Source organism: Antennarius striatus, chromosome 9 (assembly GCF_040054535.1).
Source record: "Antennarius striatus isolate MH-2024 chromosome 9, ASM4005453v1, whole genome shotgun sequence".
NCBI lineage: Eukaryota > Metazoa > Chordata > Actinopteri > Lophiiformes > Antennariidae > Antennarius > Antennarius striatus.
In genome coordinates, this window is record NC_090784.1 from 11746184 (window position 1) to 11766164 (window position 19981).

The 19981-nt window shown below is 40.0% G+C and overlaps 1 protein-coding gene across 1 annotated transcript; it reads left to right on the forward strand.

The window, feature by feature from the left end:
* Positions 1-10004: 10004 nt before the first annotated feature.
* On the forward strand, positions 10005-16256 carry oprd1b (opioid receptor, delta 1b). Its single transcript, XM_068323510.1, has 3 exons — positions 10005-10258; positions 11449-11804; positions 12019-16256. Exons 1-3 carry the CDS (start codon positions 10005-10007, stop codon positions 12546-12548), a joined length of 1140 nt encoding a protein of 379 aa, XP_068179611.1. The 3' UTR covers positions 12549-16256.
* The last annotated feature ends 3725 nt before the right edge of the window (positions 16257-19981 follow it).

The following is a 19981-nucleotide window of genomic DNA, read 5'->3' on the forward strand; positions in this document are numbered from 1 at the left end:
TATGTGTGTCTGTGTTTGAGAATGCGCGTTGCTCCTTCATGGCACACTTCACTCTTTTCTATTTCATTTCACACCTTTCTGACAACAAACGCATACTTCACTTTCGCTATGCATTAGTGGAATGTCTAGAGACCCTGAAGACTCCATGGTAAAATTAATAATACATGGTAAAATTAATTAACAAGGAAAATTTTTGTATCACATTGAGAAAAATCCATACTGTAAAAACCTGTGGTTCAGAGGAAAGGATTTAAAAAAAAGAAGAAGAACATATTACTTTGCCTGCACAATCTAAATACCTTCCATTTTACAAAGCAATTCCCTTCTGTTTCTCAGAAAAAGCACACCCAGTAAGCATATCCAAACTTTATTGATCCAGTGAAGGTAAATTCATTCACAGCTCACAGTCTCCACATACACACAGGTAGTATCCATTTATGCCGAAGGCAACACATCAATATATGAAGGTGAATTAATTTCATTCTGTCCACTCACTGACACAACGTTCTTCCTTCATCCTTTCCCCTAAGTCTATTTAAATTGAGATGCGAAGCAGAGAACATGAATACTTGTGTTCTGCAACAATACTTAGTGCAAGTGTGTCATAAGAGTCATTTGATACATCTTCAAAGTCAAAAGACAAACTTTTGTGATTGATGTACTCAAACTCCATCTTACTTCCTAAGATCATTGCTGGACTTTATTCCCACCTTACTTTGCCATAGTTTACATCCTATATACACTGTCTTCTTCTTCTTTTCCTTTTGGCTTTTCCCTTCAGGGGTCGCTGTTAGAGTCGTCACATCGAATGAGTTGCCTCCATCTAACCCTGTCTTCTGCATCCTCTTCTCTCACACCAACTACCTTCATGTCCTCTTTCACTACATCCATAAACCTCCTCTTTGGTCTTCCTCTAGGCCTCCTGCCTGGCAGTTCAGAACTCAGCATCCTTCTACCAATATATTCACTATCTCTCCTCTGGACATGTCCAAACCATCTCAGTCTGGCCTCTCTGACTTTATCTCCAAAACCTCTAACATGTGCTGTCCCTCTGATGGTACTCATTCCTGATACTATCCTTCCTGGACTATGTATACTGTATCTAGTATTAAATGTAGGGCAGTCTGCCCACTCTTAAACGTAACCCAGATGTGCTACTGTACTGAATCTGGTCCAGGTCGTTTTTCCCCAGAAAGAGCCGTTTGGCTTTGAATGGTGATTCACTGCAGCTTCTCTACATTGCATTACATCAATGCGCGTGACACAATGACTTAAACACATTGTCATATCATATCATAGTTTTTATGTGTAAAGACAGTCTGATATTTTGAACAATTATCGCAGTTGCTTGATAACTGACACAATGTGTGTGATAAGCACAAATTAATAATGCATGCCCTGTCATATTGTCATATTCAAACTGTGCTCACTTCAAATTGAAAATAAACAAATCAGAAGTCGAAGCCAGACAAATTACTGTTGTGTAACTAATTGTCAGCTGAGAATGCTGAAGCGCTGCCCGCTGTTGCTGAACAAACCATATCTGTAAAGAGTTACTGTGAGCTGTATTTTTAGCGGCTGTACTGAGGGCGTAAATATCTGTCAGTCACAGCAGCTATCACATTTGAAGTTAGTAGCACCGCAAACAATGAGAAGCATCACTGTTTATATTAGGAATGATCAATTACCTTGATTACTAATGATGTAAAAAATATCTCCAAACGGATGTGACAGGCTTCAGTAACTGTAATGAGTCACTGACACTGCGAATTATGTTTCAAGTGATAAACTATCAGTGTGACTTATTATTTCTCATTAAGAATCAAACAAACTTTAAATTAATTTCATGTCGATAAAATTATGTCTATTTGTTCTATGGGGTGTTTACATTCAAGTGCCAATCTTTCAGTCAGGTTTCTGGAATGCAAATATGCAGTTGTGGTGAAAAACATGACAAAATTCAGGAAGAAGCTCTGACCTCCTCAATGCTTTAGCACTTCCCACATAACTCTTTCTTCAGTGACAACCCAGTTGTATTGACAACTGTAGTTTATGGACTCATTTTGTATTTGTCAATTTTAAACTTAACCCAGTCCTTCCACTGTTGTGGAACATGTTAATTTTATCCAAAACTTTGTGGACGGATTAATAATATTTTAGATCCATCATCCGTCTAACAGATTGCAATCTCCCGGCCCCACCAAAAACACCACACTCCACAAACAACTCTTGTCTCCTGGAAATTGCACATAGGTACTTGCGTCTAATAGCAAATATGTTTTAATTAAGACCTCAACAGAATTTTATTTAACTAATACTGGATTATTTTTGTAGAAATGCTGTCATATCTGGCAAGTCACAGAAATACTAACACAAACAAATCTGTGGAGATTTTTTAGTATCTGATTTTTTTTTAAACTCTGGCTGATGATTTTCATCCAGTTACTAATTGTTTATCCACATCAGCTCTTCATATTAACGATTATACCAATTAATTCAATATTTATACCAGTCATTAAAAAAGCACTTAGATTCTCTGAAGATTTAAGATATTTAGAATAATTAAATTATAATGGTGTTTTGGTTCTTGTTTCTTTAGGAGTGAATCATAGCTGTGTGCTTCAATATATCTGATCTGTTCTGCAACATGAAAAGAAGAGCAAATGCAGCAACAGGGAATCTGACATTTATCCACATATTAATAACACACGGATCTACAGGCTGTGCCAGCGTGGTTCATACAGGAAATGGCTTTTTTTTTATTGACATATGAAAAACACAGTTCAAAGTCTGTGTTGTTTGTCATCCTATGTCACCATGGCTGTGCTCTGTACAAAAACATTCACCATATTTGATGCCTTGCAATATTTAACAAAATTTCAACCAAGATTCCAAATTTAATGATGTTGTGGATGTCACAATTTGTACTGGGAGGGAAGAGGAGCTCATTATGTCGTTAGTCCTGCAGATACAATTTCAGCTAAAAAGTACATAGAAAAATAAAAGTCATGCTCACTATCAGCAATGAGAGGGGTTTCTAAACAGCAGAAGACTATTTCACAAGTGCTGATATTGTGTTGATCTTGCAGAATGGCTTCTGACAGAACCAGTCAACAGATGGAGAGCCTGCCGTCTGGTACGGTCTGGCACCCTGTAATAATAATGATAATAGTGGACTCTTTAAGTCTAATGTAGCTGCAAGAGGGCACAAGCCAGTGTATTCTTGTGCCGGTCCCAAGCCCGGATAAATACGGAGGGTTGGGTCAGAAAGGGCATCCGACGTAAAACTTTTGCCAAATCAAAAATACGAATCAAATCTATGACTTTGGTCAAGGCCTGGGATAACAACAATACCATCAGTGCTGTTGACCTACAGGGTGCCGGTGGAAATTGGACTACTGTTGATCGAAGAAGGAGATGAGGAAAGGGTGTTTGTAGGAAGAGAGAAAAGAGGAACGCCAAGAGGATAGGACTGAGGGTGGGCATGTTGAATGTTGTAACTATGACAGGAAAAGGTAGGGAGTTGGTTCACATGATGCAGAGGACGAAGGTAGACATACTGTGTGTCCAGGAGACCAGGTGGAAAGGTAGCAAGGTTAGAAGTTTAGGAGCAGGGTTCAAGTTGTTCTATCATGGTGTAGATAGTAAGAGAAATGGAGTAGGAGTTATCTTGAAGGAGGAGTTTGTTAGGAACGTCCTGGAGGTAAAAAGAGTGTTGGATAGAGTGATGAGTCTGAAGCTAGAAATCGAAGGGCATAATCAGAATCAGAAACAGATCTTTTGTATTAGAAGTGAACATTTGTGAGCAGCAGTATGGTTTCATGCCAAAAAAGAGTACTACAGATGCAGTATTTGCTTTGAGGATGTTGATAGAGAAGTACAGAGAAGGCCAGAGGGAGGTGCATTGTGTTTTTGTAGATCTGGAGAAAGCTTATGACAGGGTGCCCAGAGAGGAACTGTATTGTATGAAGAAGTCTGGAGTGGCAGAGAAGTATGTTAGAGCGGTGAAGGACAAGTATGAGGACTGTAAGACAGTGGTGAGATGTGCTGTAGGTGTGACAGAGGAGTTCAAGGTGGAGGTGGGACTGCATCAGGGATCAGCTCTGAGCCCCTTCTTGTTCGCTATGGTGATGGACAGGCTGACAGACGAGGTTAGACAGGAATCTCCATGGACTATGATGTCTGCAGATGACATTGTGATCTGTCGTGAGAGCAGGGAACAGGTGGAGGAGAAGCTAGAGAGGTGGAGGTTTGTCCTGGAAAGGAGAGGAATGAAGGTTAGCCGCAGTAAGACAGAGTACATGTGTGTGCATGAGAGGGACCCAAGTGGAAGAATGAGGTTACAGGGAGAAGAGATCAAGAAGGTGGAGGATTTTAAGTACTTAGGGTCAACTGTCCAGAGCAATGGAGAGTGTGGAAAAGAGGTGAAGAAGTGTGTACAGGCAGAATGGAATGGATGGAGGAAAGTGTCAGGTGTGATGTATGATAGAAGAGTTTCAGCTGAATTGACAGGAAAGGTTTACAAAACTGTGGTGAGACCAGCGATGTTGTTTGGTCTAGAGACAGTGTCACTGAGGAAAAGACAGGAGACAGAGCTGGACGTGGCAGAGATGAAGATGCTGAGGTTCTCTCTGGGAATGACCAGGAAGGATAGGATCAGGAATGAGTACATCAGAGGGACAACACATGTTAGAGGTTTTGGAGATAAAGTCAGAGAGGCCAGACTGAGATGGTTTGGACATGTCCAGAGGAGAGATAGTGAATATATTGGTAGAAGGATGCTGAGTTTTGAACTGCCAGGCAGGAGGCCTAGGGGAAGACCAAAGAGGAGGTTTATGGATGTAGTGAAAGAGGACATGAAGGTAGTTGGTGTGAGAGAAGAGGATGCAGAAGACAGGGTTAGATGGAGGCAACTGATTTGCTGTGGCGATCCCTGAAGGGAAAAGCCGAAAGGAAAAGAAGAAGTGGACTCTTAAAGTCCGGTTCGCTGGTCTTCATTCAAACAGCCACAGCAAATATCATTCTTGTAAAAACCCTCTTGAGCCATTGTGAGACACACGACCTATAAATAATATGATGCCCTGTGACCTGAGGGGTGCTTCACAGAAAGCTGAATAATAAAAAGTAGACAGATTATTTTAATAGCGTCTGTGTTCCAGTGAGCCGGTTTTCTAGTGAGCCCTAAAGAACAGCATTACTAATTGTGAAAGATCATATTGACACAGCTATTGATCTATATTATTGTTGGACGTAAACTACAACATCTTGAAAGGAAAGATTATTCAGATTAGAATAGCTCTAAATGTAATGTTTAAACTGCTGATGCCTGAAGGCTTTTATAGCAGCTTGGGGTGTTCGTTATATAAAAATGCAATGCAACAGCCAGCAGCCTGTGGTATTGCTCTGAAAGCTCAGAAAGCTCCAGACATATATTTTCTCCCCTGATCATTTGTCAAAATATAGCAATCTAAACCTATAAAATGTCACCAAATAACACCGGATGTGGTCCTTTTATCCCTAACCTTTCAGTTTTCAGAAGTGCATCAGCTCATATTGCAACTGCAGCTGGGTACCAAGCATTGCAACCTAAAGGCAGCTATAAAGCATCAGCTATAAAACATCTACTCCAAACAGCAGCAACACAAAAAGGAAATGACTGAAAGTACAACAAGGAGAACAGTTCCACTGAGACAAGGTTCAAATTCAAAATCCAACATACTTCCCAGTTCCATCTGCTATACTCAGTGTTTCCTACCTTTAATGTGATGGATCTGGGGAAAAAATGAAATGATTCCTGAATTTTTCATTGGGCTGGTGAATGTGGTGTGTGATCATGCTAACTGTTTGGCTGATCATTAGTGACTTCAGAGAAAACATAAATACAGCAGCAGCATTTAGTCCATGCTGACTTCTCCATGTCCAGACAAATGTCAGGGTTCTATCCAACACAGTTCCACCCACATCTCCAGATGGCTCCTCTTGAACACATGCAGCCATCATGGGGGACACCTGCTATGACATTAGACCTTAAAGCACTTTTAGCCTGCTTCATTAGGGGAACAGATAGGACCCTAATCGAATGCACATTTCATCAAAGCTCCTGAAGCTGTGGCTTGTGTCAAATCTGGTTTAACCTCCCAGCTGGAGCCAAATTAAATTTAGTGACATCCAAAGCTGATGTGTCAGTCATTCTGTATTATGTTTTTATACTTTACACTCTAGCTGCTACTCTTGATGTTTGTCTGTCTGTCTGTCTGCCTGCCTACCTGTCTGTCTGTCAGTCAAAAACGGATAATTATTCATGAAACTTGGCTAATGCCTGTAAGCAAGATGACATCCTGTTCTTATATACTGATGAAATTTAAAGTTTTTCCTTTTGGAGGAATAGAATAAGCTATTTTGAGTGTTGGGTGTTATTATTACATCCACTTCAAAGCGGTGATGTATTGTGATTGTCAGTGTTTGCGTGTTCGTCAGTTCGTCCGTCCGTCCGTTTGTACGCCCACCAAATATCTTCGCAACCATTGCAGATAGAAAGATGAAACAAAAAGCAAATTACTCGGGCGACAGAGGGGAAGAAAAGGAGATGATGACCTTGATCTTGGGGAAACTAAGTCAAAGTCAAATTTCGACTTTTGTACACTCAGGAACTGGATAAGATAGAAAGACGAGGGAGAAGAACAGTGTAAGACTGTAGATCAAAGCTAGTGCTTTGATCAATGACAGTAGCTCAGAGCACTAGCATTGATCTTTGACCTACGTAAGTAGTTCAGGGTAAAATTTTGAATTCAGGGGTGTCGCGGGATGTTGCAGTCTGTGACTGCATTGGTTCTTGTCTCATATATGTTCAACATTAACCATGTGCTTGAATTTAGAAATGTCTGTAATTTTCCATGGCATAAAAAGTAAGATTTGTTTTTTAAGTGCATCTTGAAAAATGTGTGTTCTGCTTTGACTAATTTAAAATGTATACCATTGATGTAAAATGTTTAACTATTGTTGAAATAATTTTTAACACTAATCTGCAAAATTGCAAACCTGCCAACAATCACATGTTTACCTAGCTTTAAGGAGTTCCGAGTCTGCCATAAAAATACGTAATAACATAACAAAGTTTACTTAGAAGGAGGAAAACGTGAAGATATAAACACCAATGAATAAAAGAAGAAGAAGAAGAAGAAGTACACTTTATTGATCCCTGCAAGGGAAAATTACAAAGTCACTCAGTTAGTTGACAAGTAAGCATGCAGTTAGTACAATCACATTAAACTACACACATCAGGAAGGCAGAGTGACGGGCAGCTGCTTCAGAACGCGCCCCAATTTTGAGCAGCTTGTACGGGGGACGGCGCCTTGCTCAAGGGCGCCTCGGCAGTGGCTGGGAGGTAAGCTGACACCTTCCACTGTCAGCTCACACTCCTGGTGACATCATGGCGGGAGCGGGATTCGATCGAGAATAAAGGAGTAAATAAAAATGTACCAAAAAACACATTCACCTAGTCCAAAAAAAGTGGAAAAAAAAAAGAATTACCCAAGGGGATAATTAAAGTATATATTATTTTTCTTTTCCTTTTTCTTCTTCTTTCTTTGTCTAATATTTCTTCTAAAAGAACAAATACAGTGTGTGATACATATGTGATTCAGTGGAACTTGCCTGTAGGTGTGAGTGGTTGTCTTCCTCTCTGTGTGTCACCCCGTTGATGACCTGGTGACCAGTCCAGACTGCTCTCATCTCTCGGTCAGCTGGGATCGGTTCTCCCCTGTGGGTCTGTGGGATTTGTGGTTCTACAGAGATATTGCGTTTGTATATTTGTTGTATGATGTTTTTGTTTAGCCTTTGTCTTTCCCCATTCATTCACAATGTGTTACACAACAGCTGTCATTTTTGCTGTCTTTATGAAAGCAAATAATGTCTCTCAAAAAGCGGGTCAGAACATCAAAACACAATTATGTTTGGGTACAAAAGAGATTCAAGCCTGGTATCCACATATTAAAAAAAAAAAAAAAAGGTCTACCATTTCAGTGAGCCTGTATTGTATTCCAAAATTTAAAAACTAGTTCTGAAAGTAAAGCTTCACCTGTTGATGATCTATCCTTGGATCCATAAATGTGTTTTCAAACCAAATATCAAAGCGATGAATAAAATACTTTTGGAATTATTTGACGACCAAAGAGGTGGAATAGCAGCATGGATGGATAAACGTTTGTCTTGTTGACTTTTTATGACTATAATGACTAAAGTGACTATCCAAAACTCTCCTCTAAACAATCATATGTCCATTAAAGAAAGAGAAATAAGCCTGTTGATCTCCTAAAAGGAGAGAAATAGACACACAATTATTGGTATACATTTAGAAAACATTAATTTTCCATCTTCAGAGAAAACAGTAATGTGGGAGGCAACAGAGTTCTGCGTGTCCTTGTTTCAAGGTGTGCTGACTGCATTTGCTTTCAGGAGGATCTGTTCAAATGTCATATTTCTGATTTTCATAGTCAAGGACAATAAAGGCACAGCCACAGGATTTTGCTGTGTCTATTGTTCAATAACTTCAACTGCGCTCTCAAACAGACTTCAACCTGACATCCACACATGATCGGAACACACATCTGGGAAACTGTAAAACGACACACCTGCTAGGGATTAACAGTCAAACAGTTGTGTAACTAAAGACTCACAAACATGACTGATAAAACGACTGTATTGTTTGAAGAATCGACCGTCTTTCATCCATGTATGCATGGAGCATTAAACAATATTAAGATAAAAGTAAATAATACTTTTCCTGCTCAGCAGGATCTGCATACATTAAATATTGACCCAGACCAAATTCAGAGCTGAAAGTGGCAGCACAAGTCTTGAATGAATCATTTTATTTGCTAACACAGATGTAATAGATACCCAAACAATTAGCAACCAAAGCATTGATGGTAAAGGGTAACAGAGTTTTGTGAAACCCACTTTAAAATAAGCTCTGCTGCTGCAGCCTATCTAACTTTTTACCACTAAAAAAAATATATGAAATCCTAAAGTAGTCATATCTCATTCAGACTCCGAAACAATCAGTTTGTTGCATCTGCAGCAGATTGGAACACTGCAACGCTATTATCAGGATTGCTCACACAATCACTGGGATGCCACTGCCTCATTCAGAATGCTGCAACCAGACTGAGTTCACACATACGTGGAAATTTAAACATATTGCTGCTAGCACTGAAATCACTTCAATGCCTCTCAGAACAAGCACCTAAATCCTCTTGGGAGAGGAAACAAGAGAGAAAAACACAAGAAGAGAAAACACAGTTTCTACGTTATGGTAGAAAAGAAACCTGGTCGCCAGGTTAAATACATGATATGATAAATACAAAATATGATAATATATAAAAATATGATATGATAAATACAAAAACTGTGGATGACATTGTTGGAGAGGAGATGGTGATGGAGGTTTGGGTTAGAACATAACATCACAGGAAAGATCACCACTGCTGCTAGAACAGGCCATGGAGTCGTGGGAGAAGAAGTACCACAAGGGTTGGAGGCCAGCAGAAATGAGAGTAGTTGTTCAATGAAGTACCCACTCCAACTGTACACATGCTGCATTTGGAGCTTTGCACATTACGTTTCATTTACACTGGTGTATTACTGTTTGGCAGGCGAAGGTAGAGGCTGATTGGATAATGGCCAACATTCAGGGGTGTGATGAAGCGTTGTTATGTATTTGCTTGTTGTAATTAAATAATTAAAGCACGTTGACAAATGGTATCCCTTGGGGCAGAAAGCAGTGTGTGCGTGTGTGTATGAGAGAGAGAGGGGTGGGGGGAGAGAGAGAGAGAGGGAGAGAGAGAGAGAGAGAGAGAGAGAGAGAGAGAGAGGGGTGGGGGGAGAGAGAGAGAGAGGGAGAGAGAGAGAGAGAGAGAGAGAGAGAGAGAGAGAGAGAGAGAGCGCTCCTCCGGACCCGCGTCTGTTTTCCTTCACTCTCTACAGTCTCACCTGAACATCAGAGATGGAGTTCCTCACGACTTCTTCTCCCGACGCTCTCAGTGATTTTAACGAGCCTTCTTCGGGCTCCGTCGCTCCTTTTAATACCACATTTTGTGAGTATTTGCAGCGCGCACCACCGGGTAGCAATGGAACCAGCGGCTCCGCGAACATCGACACCACTCGCCTCGTCCTGGCCGTTTGTATCACGGCTCTCTACTCTCTCATCTGCGTGGTGGGACTGGTGGGGAACGTGCTTGTGATGTATGGGGTAGTCAGGTAAGGAATACGGACTCAAAAAGAGGCAAGAAATAAGTTTTGAAATCAAAAAAGAAAAGAAAAATGCACAAAATGTGTTATTAAGATTTAACTGGCTCCTGGTTACAGCCGATTGGCGTAAGGTGAAACGCGCACGCAGGTGATTAATACATGATCCAATCTGGTAATAATCGGTTTTAATACCAGTGATCGATATCGTCTGGCTATTAAAGCAAAAGTAATTATATGCCAATATGTTAACATATGTGCAAATAATGAATGCCCACAATTTATTTTTTTCATTTATTTAATTTTGGTCCACACTTCCAGCGCTGCACATTACGCCCACTCCGACACACGCACGGCCCCACGCACGGCCCCACGCACGGCCCCTACACAAAAGAGGGGAGAGCCGTGTTTTCATTGCACCGATTATTTCTGTCAGGGATTATGTTGTAAAGTCAATTTGCGCAGTAAATGTCACGTTACTGCGCTTATCCACACACAGGGAGAAGAGACCGAGGCGCCACTGAAGATGCTGAGGGTTCATGTCATTGATTTATTATTGACCTAATGCAGCTTAAATGAGAGAGTGAGTTGACAGTGACCAGGGGGGGGGCTGCTAGTTAATCATCAGTTTGAAACGCTTCTTAAACCCCATGTGGATTTTATGAAAGACTAAATGTAACTTTGGGCATATTGGTTTGCCATTTTGAAACTAATGAAGCCAAGTTATCATAAAAGGCAGTGTGCCCTCAAGTCCCCTGGCACAGCAGCTGTGTCCCAAGGATTAATTGAGTAGAAAACAATATTGAACAGCCAGACAACTGTTCAGCTGCAGCGGTGATAGCCATAATAAATGTTTGTGAATCTGTATTCATGAAATTGTTTAACAGCAGCTCGTGGTCAATTAGAGAAGTAAAGGTCTAATGAATTTATTGTAGTGTCATAAAATACAGTATGCATCTAAAAAGGTTTTTTATCTTGATATAATTCAAGGGGAAAATAACAGATTGTTGCGTGTGATCCAATTAGGCAATAAATTGGTTTATCGCCTTTAAGATCTGTCACACTTTGCCTCCATATAACAGCCTAAATTTTTTTTAAAAATGCATTCAGTTTCCTCTAATATAAATGCCGTTTCCATGGTATGGGAGTTAGAATGAATGAATTGCTGTTATGGTGCTCGGGGCTTTTCTTCCCACTAACAGATACACCAAGATGAAGACTGCCACCAACATCTATATCTTCAACCTGGCTCTCGCCGACGCTCTCGCCACCAGCACCCTCCCCTTCCAGAGCGCCAAGTACCTGATGAGCACATGGCCCTTTGGGGAGCCGTTATGTAAAATCATTATAGCAATTGACTACTACAATATGTTCACAAGCATCTTTACACTCACCATGATGAGTGTGGACCGCTACATCGCTGTCTGTCATCCAGTGAGGGCCCTCGACTTCCGTACACCTGCTAAAGCCAGAATCATCAACGTCTGCATCTGGATCCTCTCCTCCGCCGTTGGCATCCCTGTGATGGTCATGGCTGTTACCAACGTGACGGACAAAGGTGAGGGATTTTTAATGTTGACAAAAAATCTTTTAAATGAGCATCATTGTGTGGAAGCTTCATGTATGAGCCCAGTCTTTGTGGCACATTTTGTGGCACGTCTTCAGAGGGTAACCCCACCGTAAAAAGAAAATACATTTGAGCTGGGTTATTAACTTGAATGGCTCTCTCCACATGGCACTCTAATAAACTGGTAATTGTTGTAACTCCTCAGGAAGTACTGCCTGTATGCTCAGATTCCCCAAGCCGGAGTGGTACTGGGACACAGTGATGAAAATCTGCGTGTTCATCTTTGCATTTGTGATTCCTGTTCTGGTCATCACCATATGCTACGGTCTGATGATCCTGCGACTCAAGAGCGTTCGTTTGCTCTCTGGCTCCAAAGAGAAGGACAGGAACTTGCGACGCATCACCCGCATGGTGCTGGTGGTTGTTGCAGCCTTCATCATCTGCTGGACTCCCATCCACATTTTCATCATTGTCAAAACCATGGTGGAAATTGACCGCACCAACCTGATGGTGATGGCCAGCTGGCATCTGTGCATCGCGCTGGGCTACATCAACAGCAGTCTCAACCCCGTGCTGTATGCCTTCCTGGATGAGAACTTCAAAAGGTGCTTCAAGGACTTCTGCTTGCCCCATCGCTCCCGACTGGAGCAGACCAGCTTCTCCAGAACACGTAACAGCACACGGGAGCCGGTGTCGATATGTGCTCCCGCCCAGAGAGAGAGACCCCCGGCGTGACTAGGCATGGGTCTGCTGAAGGAGGGGACACTTCAGGATGACCTGCAGTCAGAGGTCACACAGCTGTCAAGCGCAGAGGTCTGAGTCTGTAGGTACAGACCTTTAATGTAAAGTTTACACAAATAATTGGTGATTATCATCACATTGAACCCCCCACAGACAAATTCTGAGATTACAGGTAAAAAATATTGCAGCTTTGGCTTTGGTCTTTATTATGATGATAATGGTACTGACATAAATTTGACATAAATTTGCAAAAATCTGCAGCATTCAGTCCTTCCTGATGTATCCCATAAGGCCTCCCTGACAGGAGGAAATGGAAATATGGGAGAAATAACTATGAGAGCCACATAACAACAGTCCTCTGTATCCGATTTCGTATTCCATCATTTAAAAAAAACAAACCCTAAAAAACTACCTCAGCAAAGGCCGGCAATCACCATCTCCCAGAATGCATTGCAAGTAGGATAATGTGGCTCTCAAGCAAAGGGGGGAGATCCTGCTCTGAAAACAAATATACCAAGAGACAATTGACAATTTTGCTGAGAACAGCTATGACTCCCACTGCTGCCGTAAAACCCAGAACACATGAGGAGTTGGCCAGGATGATGTGACTCTGTGGAGGAAAGGAGTCTTTTGGAATGTAAAAAACAGACACCTGACAGTCAGTTTTAAGAAGGAGACAATCTCCTCCAGCAATGTTTTATTCAAGGTCTGAGGTTTTCAATTTGAAGACTTTCAGACAAACATGTTTTTATGCTTGTCATGTTTGAGTCGGGGGAATCACTGGAATAAGACAAGGTTGAATGCTGTTCATGAAAATGGTGGCATCGCTGAAGCCTGTGTTCGCCTGGTGCTATTGTTCTACAAAGCAGTACCGTCTTTCTTGCTGACACAGCTTTCAGGAGTGGAGATATGGTTTCCATGTCTTACAAGTGCATGAGGTTTTGTTGCTATAATCACAAAAGGCGACCGACTGGTTCAGTCAGGTGTGTGAGCAGGGTACCGGTTGCTGTGTTGTGTACTGGATACGGATTTGCTCATCTTGTTTCAGTCATTCGTGCCGACAATTATCTGAATCAGAGCAGCAGCGTTTATTCAAGTTTCTTGAGAAGCATCCTCACAGAAGAGAGGATACTTTAAAAGTCATGGAGATAATTTGCTTCTTACGAAGTACAATTCTAAAAAGTTATGACACTTCAGAATGTTTGAGGATATGAGGTAGGCTGCACCACAGGATGAAGATTGTCACTGGTCAGGAACATCTAGTTGGCCTCCGGTAGACAGCGTTACAACTTTGTAAGTTAACTTAGTGCTGGTTATTGATATTGTTGGAACCACCTATAGTACTGTACAGTCAGAAAGTGTCTGGATGTGATTCTAAAGTGTTGAAGCTTTAAGGGGAGGGTAAGCTGTCCATCAATATCATATGAACAATGAAGGGATAATGGCCCTGCGTATATAAATAGTCCCACAATGATCAGGTTGTTGGGCAGGACATCGATCCCACGCAAACAGATGAGGCAACAAAAGATTATCTTAATGGCAAAGCAGTGGTGAATGTATGACAGGCAGAGCACGTTACCAGACTGTAGTCCAGTCAGTCCTTCAGTGGAGACCGAAATAATCTCCCGATCGATGGCTGGGCAGTCCTGAAGGTCATCAACAGGAAACTCAAGGCTGTCATCAGATGTTTGTTGCTGACAAACTTTGTCATTTTCTGGACAGCAAAGTAGAAGACTGTATATGATAGCTTGAATTAGATTTTTGGAAGCTTGTAAAATATATTTTTATTCTTTAACGTTTATTATATTCTTAAATAGTTAATGTGACAACCACATTATAAACCTAAAATAAATTTAAACCTAAATAAATACTTTTTTGTCCACACAGCAATAAATAAAGAAACATAGCACTGACGATGAAACAACTTCTTAAGTTTCCTGGATAAAATTGTTAACACATTTTTTTTTTAAATGTCTACCAACCGATAAAATGATAATTCCTTTGGAGTTTTCCTCTAGGTCTGTTTTTGGTTTCATTCCATTTCAGAGAATCGCTGTTCTACCTAAAAAAAGAAAAAGCCTGCAGTTAAATAAGAGCCACTAACTAATAATGACTGAGTGTCTCTGAAAACACGGGGTGTGGTTGGGGTGAAGAAACGAAGGGCTGATCCTAAGGAAATGAGGGTACAGAAAATCCTTGTGCCTGTTTTTGGATCTTTGTGCCATGTAAGCACAATGTACATTTTTGTCATTTCAATTACTTCGACATAAACGTTTTCAGAACTTAGTTGGGTTTTGTTGCTCATTGTAACTCTTTGTTACTCTGTTGCTCTGTTAATCTGTCGCTGTAGATGCATGTGTTTTAGCCAGTTTAGCTGTAATTTCTACCTGTAAAGACGCGTAGGATATCACATATTACCAAAACAATTAAATACACAAAAAAAAGCTAATTTCATTAAAGAAAATGATTTGGAAAATGTTACGTGTTATTTCATGAAAGAAAATTTAAATAACATGAAAATAGAGAATACTGGTGCCTTCAGCATGCTGAATATTCATCATGGCCATCAGCTGATTCAATGTTTCTACACAAAAGTACAACCAAACCCTTCAGTTGACAGACACACACACACACACGCACGCACACACACACACACACACACACACACGCACGCACACACACACACACAGACACACATGAAAATTAAGTTTGTTCATAATTATTTTCTGCTACCTAGTCAACATTTTGATGATATGTCTAAAAACATGTACTTTGATGCCTTATTCAGTGTTATACTTAACATGTTCTGGATTAAAAAGTTTGATCTTTATACATTTTCACATAGAGAAAATTATTTCGTGGGGGTATAACTGTTTTTCAATGAAAAAAGAAATATATGAAAAAGCACAAGTTGCATATTAAATTTATTTGTTTTTATTTAAAAATTATTGTAAATGCATTTTCAATAATAACAATCTCTTTAATTGAGGTTATTATTGCACATGTGAACCTTTAGTCTTAGTAAATACCAGCGAGGCCTCCTGGAAGTTAGAACTCTAATTGTTGGTTCAGACAAACATGGATTACTGGTTGGGTCGTTGCTGACATGGCACCTTTGACTAGGTTAAAGGCTACAGGCTCACATTACACACTTGAAGTGTGTTTTGAAATGTGACTGTACAAATGAAAACAAAGAAGAAGCTATACTTTTGCATGCAATTATACATAGTACAATGTTGAACCTGTATGGCAGCCAGAGAGCATGCTGGGTAAAGTATCTGGCTTAAGGACAGAGGGAGGTTAGATCCTTTGAAAAGACTTAAAGTAACAATGGCCTCAGACCCTGGTTTGTAATGAGGATGTAAACAAAAGGCCATGAATATCCTGTAATATTGTGAATTTTATAAAATCCATTTTTTTTACTGTATATAGCTGTACTGTGTAATAATACTGTGTAATATTGGGACTGTTTTCAGCAGCATATTTGGCAGAGCACTCAGAAATTACTAAGTGCATATAGGACTGAAAAATGAACTACACTGCTCCTGTAAGTGGAAATGAAGGCGCATTACTCTTTTGATTGACTCAATGTTTTTGTGTAGTATAGAAGTATAGAGTACAATCAACTCTAGGTTTTAACTGTTTAAAGGTAACAGCACCCTAACTCGAACCATTTTCAGCACATCATAAACTCATCTTGTTTTGAAATAATAAAAATGACAACATCCATGTAACGTGTTTCATTGACTATTGATTGTGTGCACTCACCTGCATGGGAACACTGGAGTGGAGATGACATTATAGAGTGCTGGGACATTATTCCAGCTGTCTTATGGCTCATTTCACAGTACATAAGACATGTAAGTGAGGTCCACAGGAGAGATGGTGAAATTATACAATCTTTTCTGTTTTTACACCATGGTCCTTGTATTACATGTTCAACTGTTCTTTTATTGGACTTCTTGAACACATTAAAGAGCTGAAGCCATTTTCTGCTGAGAGGCTGTTGATGTCTCAGAGAATAGAAAGCTTGATTAGAAGGCGTTGGTTACATGAATTTCTCTTTCATAGCATTGTGGATGTTTGAAGCCTTAACAAAGGATTTGATTGGTGGATATTCTCCACGAGTCTAACATCCAACACATCATAGAACTTTCAGCAACAGAGCAGACAGACAGAAACATTTATTGGAGGCAGAGTGGATGGTGAGAGGATTGGAACTCATTCTAAATTTCCTGTGAGCAACAAAGGAGTGGAGGATTTTTCACAACTAGACAAATACACAGTGTTCCCTGCTGAATGGGAGGAGATGAGGAGTCAAACTGGGTGCCATGTGCCAGCTGAGGGTCACAAAGGGATGGATGAAAATTTTTGTCTCAATGATGAAGGGGTTAATACTTTTTTTTATCTTAATGTAGAGAAAAACTTTCTAACCTTGTTTAAACATAGTAGACTATTACATTATTAGATACTGTACGTTTAACACAAACTGTTGTGATAAAAATTTGTATTTGTGCCTCTTATAGTATGCACATAAACTCATGTTACAAAAAAAGTCCATTAATAGCTCTCAAACAAATGATCAGGTATATGAAGTGGCCCAAATACAGACATGTTATACTGAATTATAGTCAGTTGTGGGTCCAGAGGAGCTGCAAAAGTTAAAAAAAACCCCAACACCCTCAAGTTATATAATTTCGCTGGCAAAAGCACACAACTGTGTCTTGTGATACACTGTAGCCTCAGATAAAATGAAAATAACAATAACATCTTCAATAATTACTTTAATATGTTCCCAAACAGTCAGACACAGAAGGCAATCACACGCTGTCTCTGTCAGATGCTGTGCAGAGAAGACCACATTCTGTTTTCATATCAGATATCATAAACAAAACAAACGTGTGTGTTCACATGGAGCCATTAAATAAGGTAGAATCAATATATCACGGATATCAAGTAAGTAGCCAGAAATGCCCATTACAATGATGTATCATGCTGCAGGGTTTGATGCCATATGGTCAGCTTCTCAGATGTGTAAACAAGATGCAGATCAAGACATTGACCTGTCGTACAAGCCCAGCGCAGCTGTCGCTCCTCCAGCGTGAATCTCACAAGAAGCCCTCAACTCCCTGGATGACGTCCGATCCATCAAGGCTGTAATTACACACACAGACCACGGGCAATGGAAGGCAGACATAACAGTTTGGTTTCCTGGGCATCACATTGATAAATGTTTAGACAGTGCTGTGGCAACAGAATTTTTTTTCATACAAGGAATGTTTCACATATAATGTTATACAATTTTAATTTGTATAAGTAAGTTTATTATTATTATTATTATTATTATTATTATTATTATTATTATTATTATTTGTAAGGAAATAATTTCTGGAGTTTGTAATAATCATCACCAAGAAGGTGAATTGAATTTGTTGTTGGTTAGTTTGGTATCTTGGTGGGGAATAGGCTATAGAATAAATCTGATTGAATTTTTTTTTTAAATATTGCAGATTAAGTCTCTGATTTTGTAAAGGGTTTGCTAGTATTAATGTGGGCTGAGTAATGTGCTTATTTACAGTGATCATCATCATCATTGGACTCCTTTAATTGAATCACATAGGTTTCGAAAATAAAATAAAATCTAGGCCTGCGTTCATATTTGACAGAACCTGATTGAACCTGATTTTTTACACCAGGATTTATAAATTAATGAAATGAAATGAAAAACATCACATTAAAAACAGTGAAAGAAATGGGGTCTCCTCTGAACCTAGACCGGTGGATAAAGTTGGGGTCTGGAAATTAAGCAGGAGCAGCGGCCAATGCACACACCGAAATTGGGCTTGCCCCAATCACAGCTCTTATTGGGGTCTGCCCCTCCCAATTTTTCTTGCACCAGAATTAAGGGTTCCTCCATCGGCCAAACCCGACTTAAACCTGAAGCGGGAGACCAGCCTGCCTCTAAATTACCAAACAGAGTTTTCCTTACATGACAAACTTTCTTTAACATCTTAGTGAGCTGTGTGATGTTTTTGAGGCTGTGTGTCGGCTTTTTTCACATATACTGTTTTTATTTATTTATTTTTATCTTTTTCTGACATTTGATTACAACAAAACTTCACACTTTCATCACATTTGCAACATCAACAACAACATCTGAGGAAAAAAATGGTAGAAGCTTTGGCTTGTGAAATTCCTGTCCCCCGTATTAACAAACACCTCTCCCATTACAAGATGTTGTCAATCAATCACACATTAAATTTAAGATTTAATTTATTCAGAAACTGTCCGGTCAGTCCCAATAGACGTATGTGTCTTCATCAGTTTCTTGGAGTGAACATAAATTCTTGTTTAGTGACTTTTAGTAGTTCATTGTCACATGTTTTGACCAGATAAATTTATGGTCTCAATACCAATTAAACTAACTGTATTGAGTAGCTGTGATGATGTGGTAGTCTGTGTCTGTCCTCTCTCCCAGCATCCAGATTCCTAGTCCCTTCTGAACATGGCCTCTACTGTACAGCGTTGGTCCAAAACTCCTTTACTCTGATCTGTTGTATTACCACTTTTCTCAGCATGCGATTTAGCATGAAAACATCAAACCCCAGTGCTGTCATCCTGATTGTCATGCCAGTGAAGAGATACACATCTTCAAGGACTTCTACATCCAGCGGGGCCAGACACCAAACTCTCCATGAATGCCTGCTGTCAAGCATGTAGCCTGTCATTAGAGTCCTGTCTGGGCATGGGAGCTCACCAGATCCAGCTCATCTAGTGGAGAATATTCTGTCAACCGCATTGAGTGGTCAGCTCAACAGCTCCATGTGTGATGAACATTATTTTGTCCAAATGATTTTTTTTTTTACACATCATGAACTCATTTCCAAAGAAGTGATCTGGATAATTTTCTTGATGCATAATATTCAGCATGTTCCCTACATGATGGGCATCTAGTGTTAATAACCTCGAAGGTCACTCCAAATCATTCTGTCCATTCCAGCTTTGGATTTGTGTTACAATACAGCCGTCATTGTGTGACAGGACAAGTTAATTAGGGAGCAACAGGCTTTACAAAGGCTGCTGGATTCCAATCAAGGCAAAAGCTAAAAGATAAAAATCTTCCTAATTAAAAAGTTATCATTTCAATGAGACCAAACAGCCTGTCAGAAGGCTGAAGCAGATGTGCGATATAGAGCCCACACTCAGACATTGTTACCAAAATAAAAGCTTATGTAAGGCCTGTGCTCTGATTACTTGAGCTCCTTCCCTTCCAAATGAATGCTGTATGATGTAGGTGTCTGAGACTCCATGGTCTCCTCTGTAATTAAACAAGAGGAAGATTAGAGCCTACATGCTTTATGAAACATGCAGTTATACTTTATAAGAGTGAAAGGACTTTTAATCATCGCTTGTTATTGCTCAGTCCT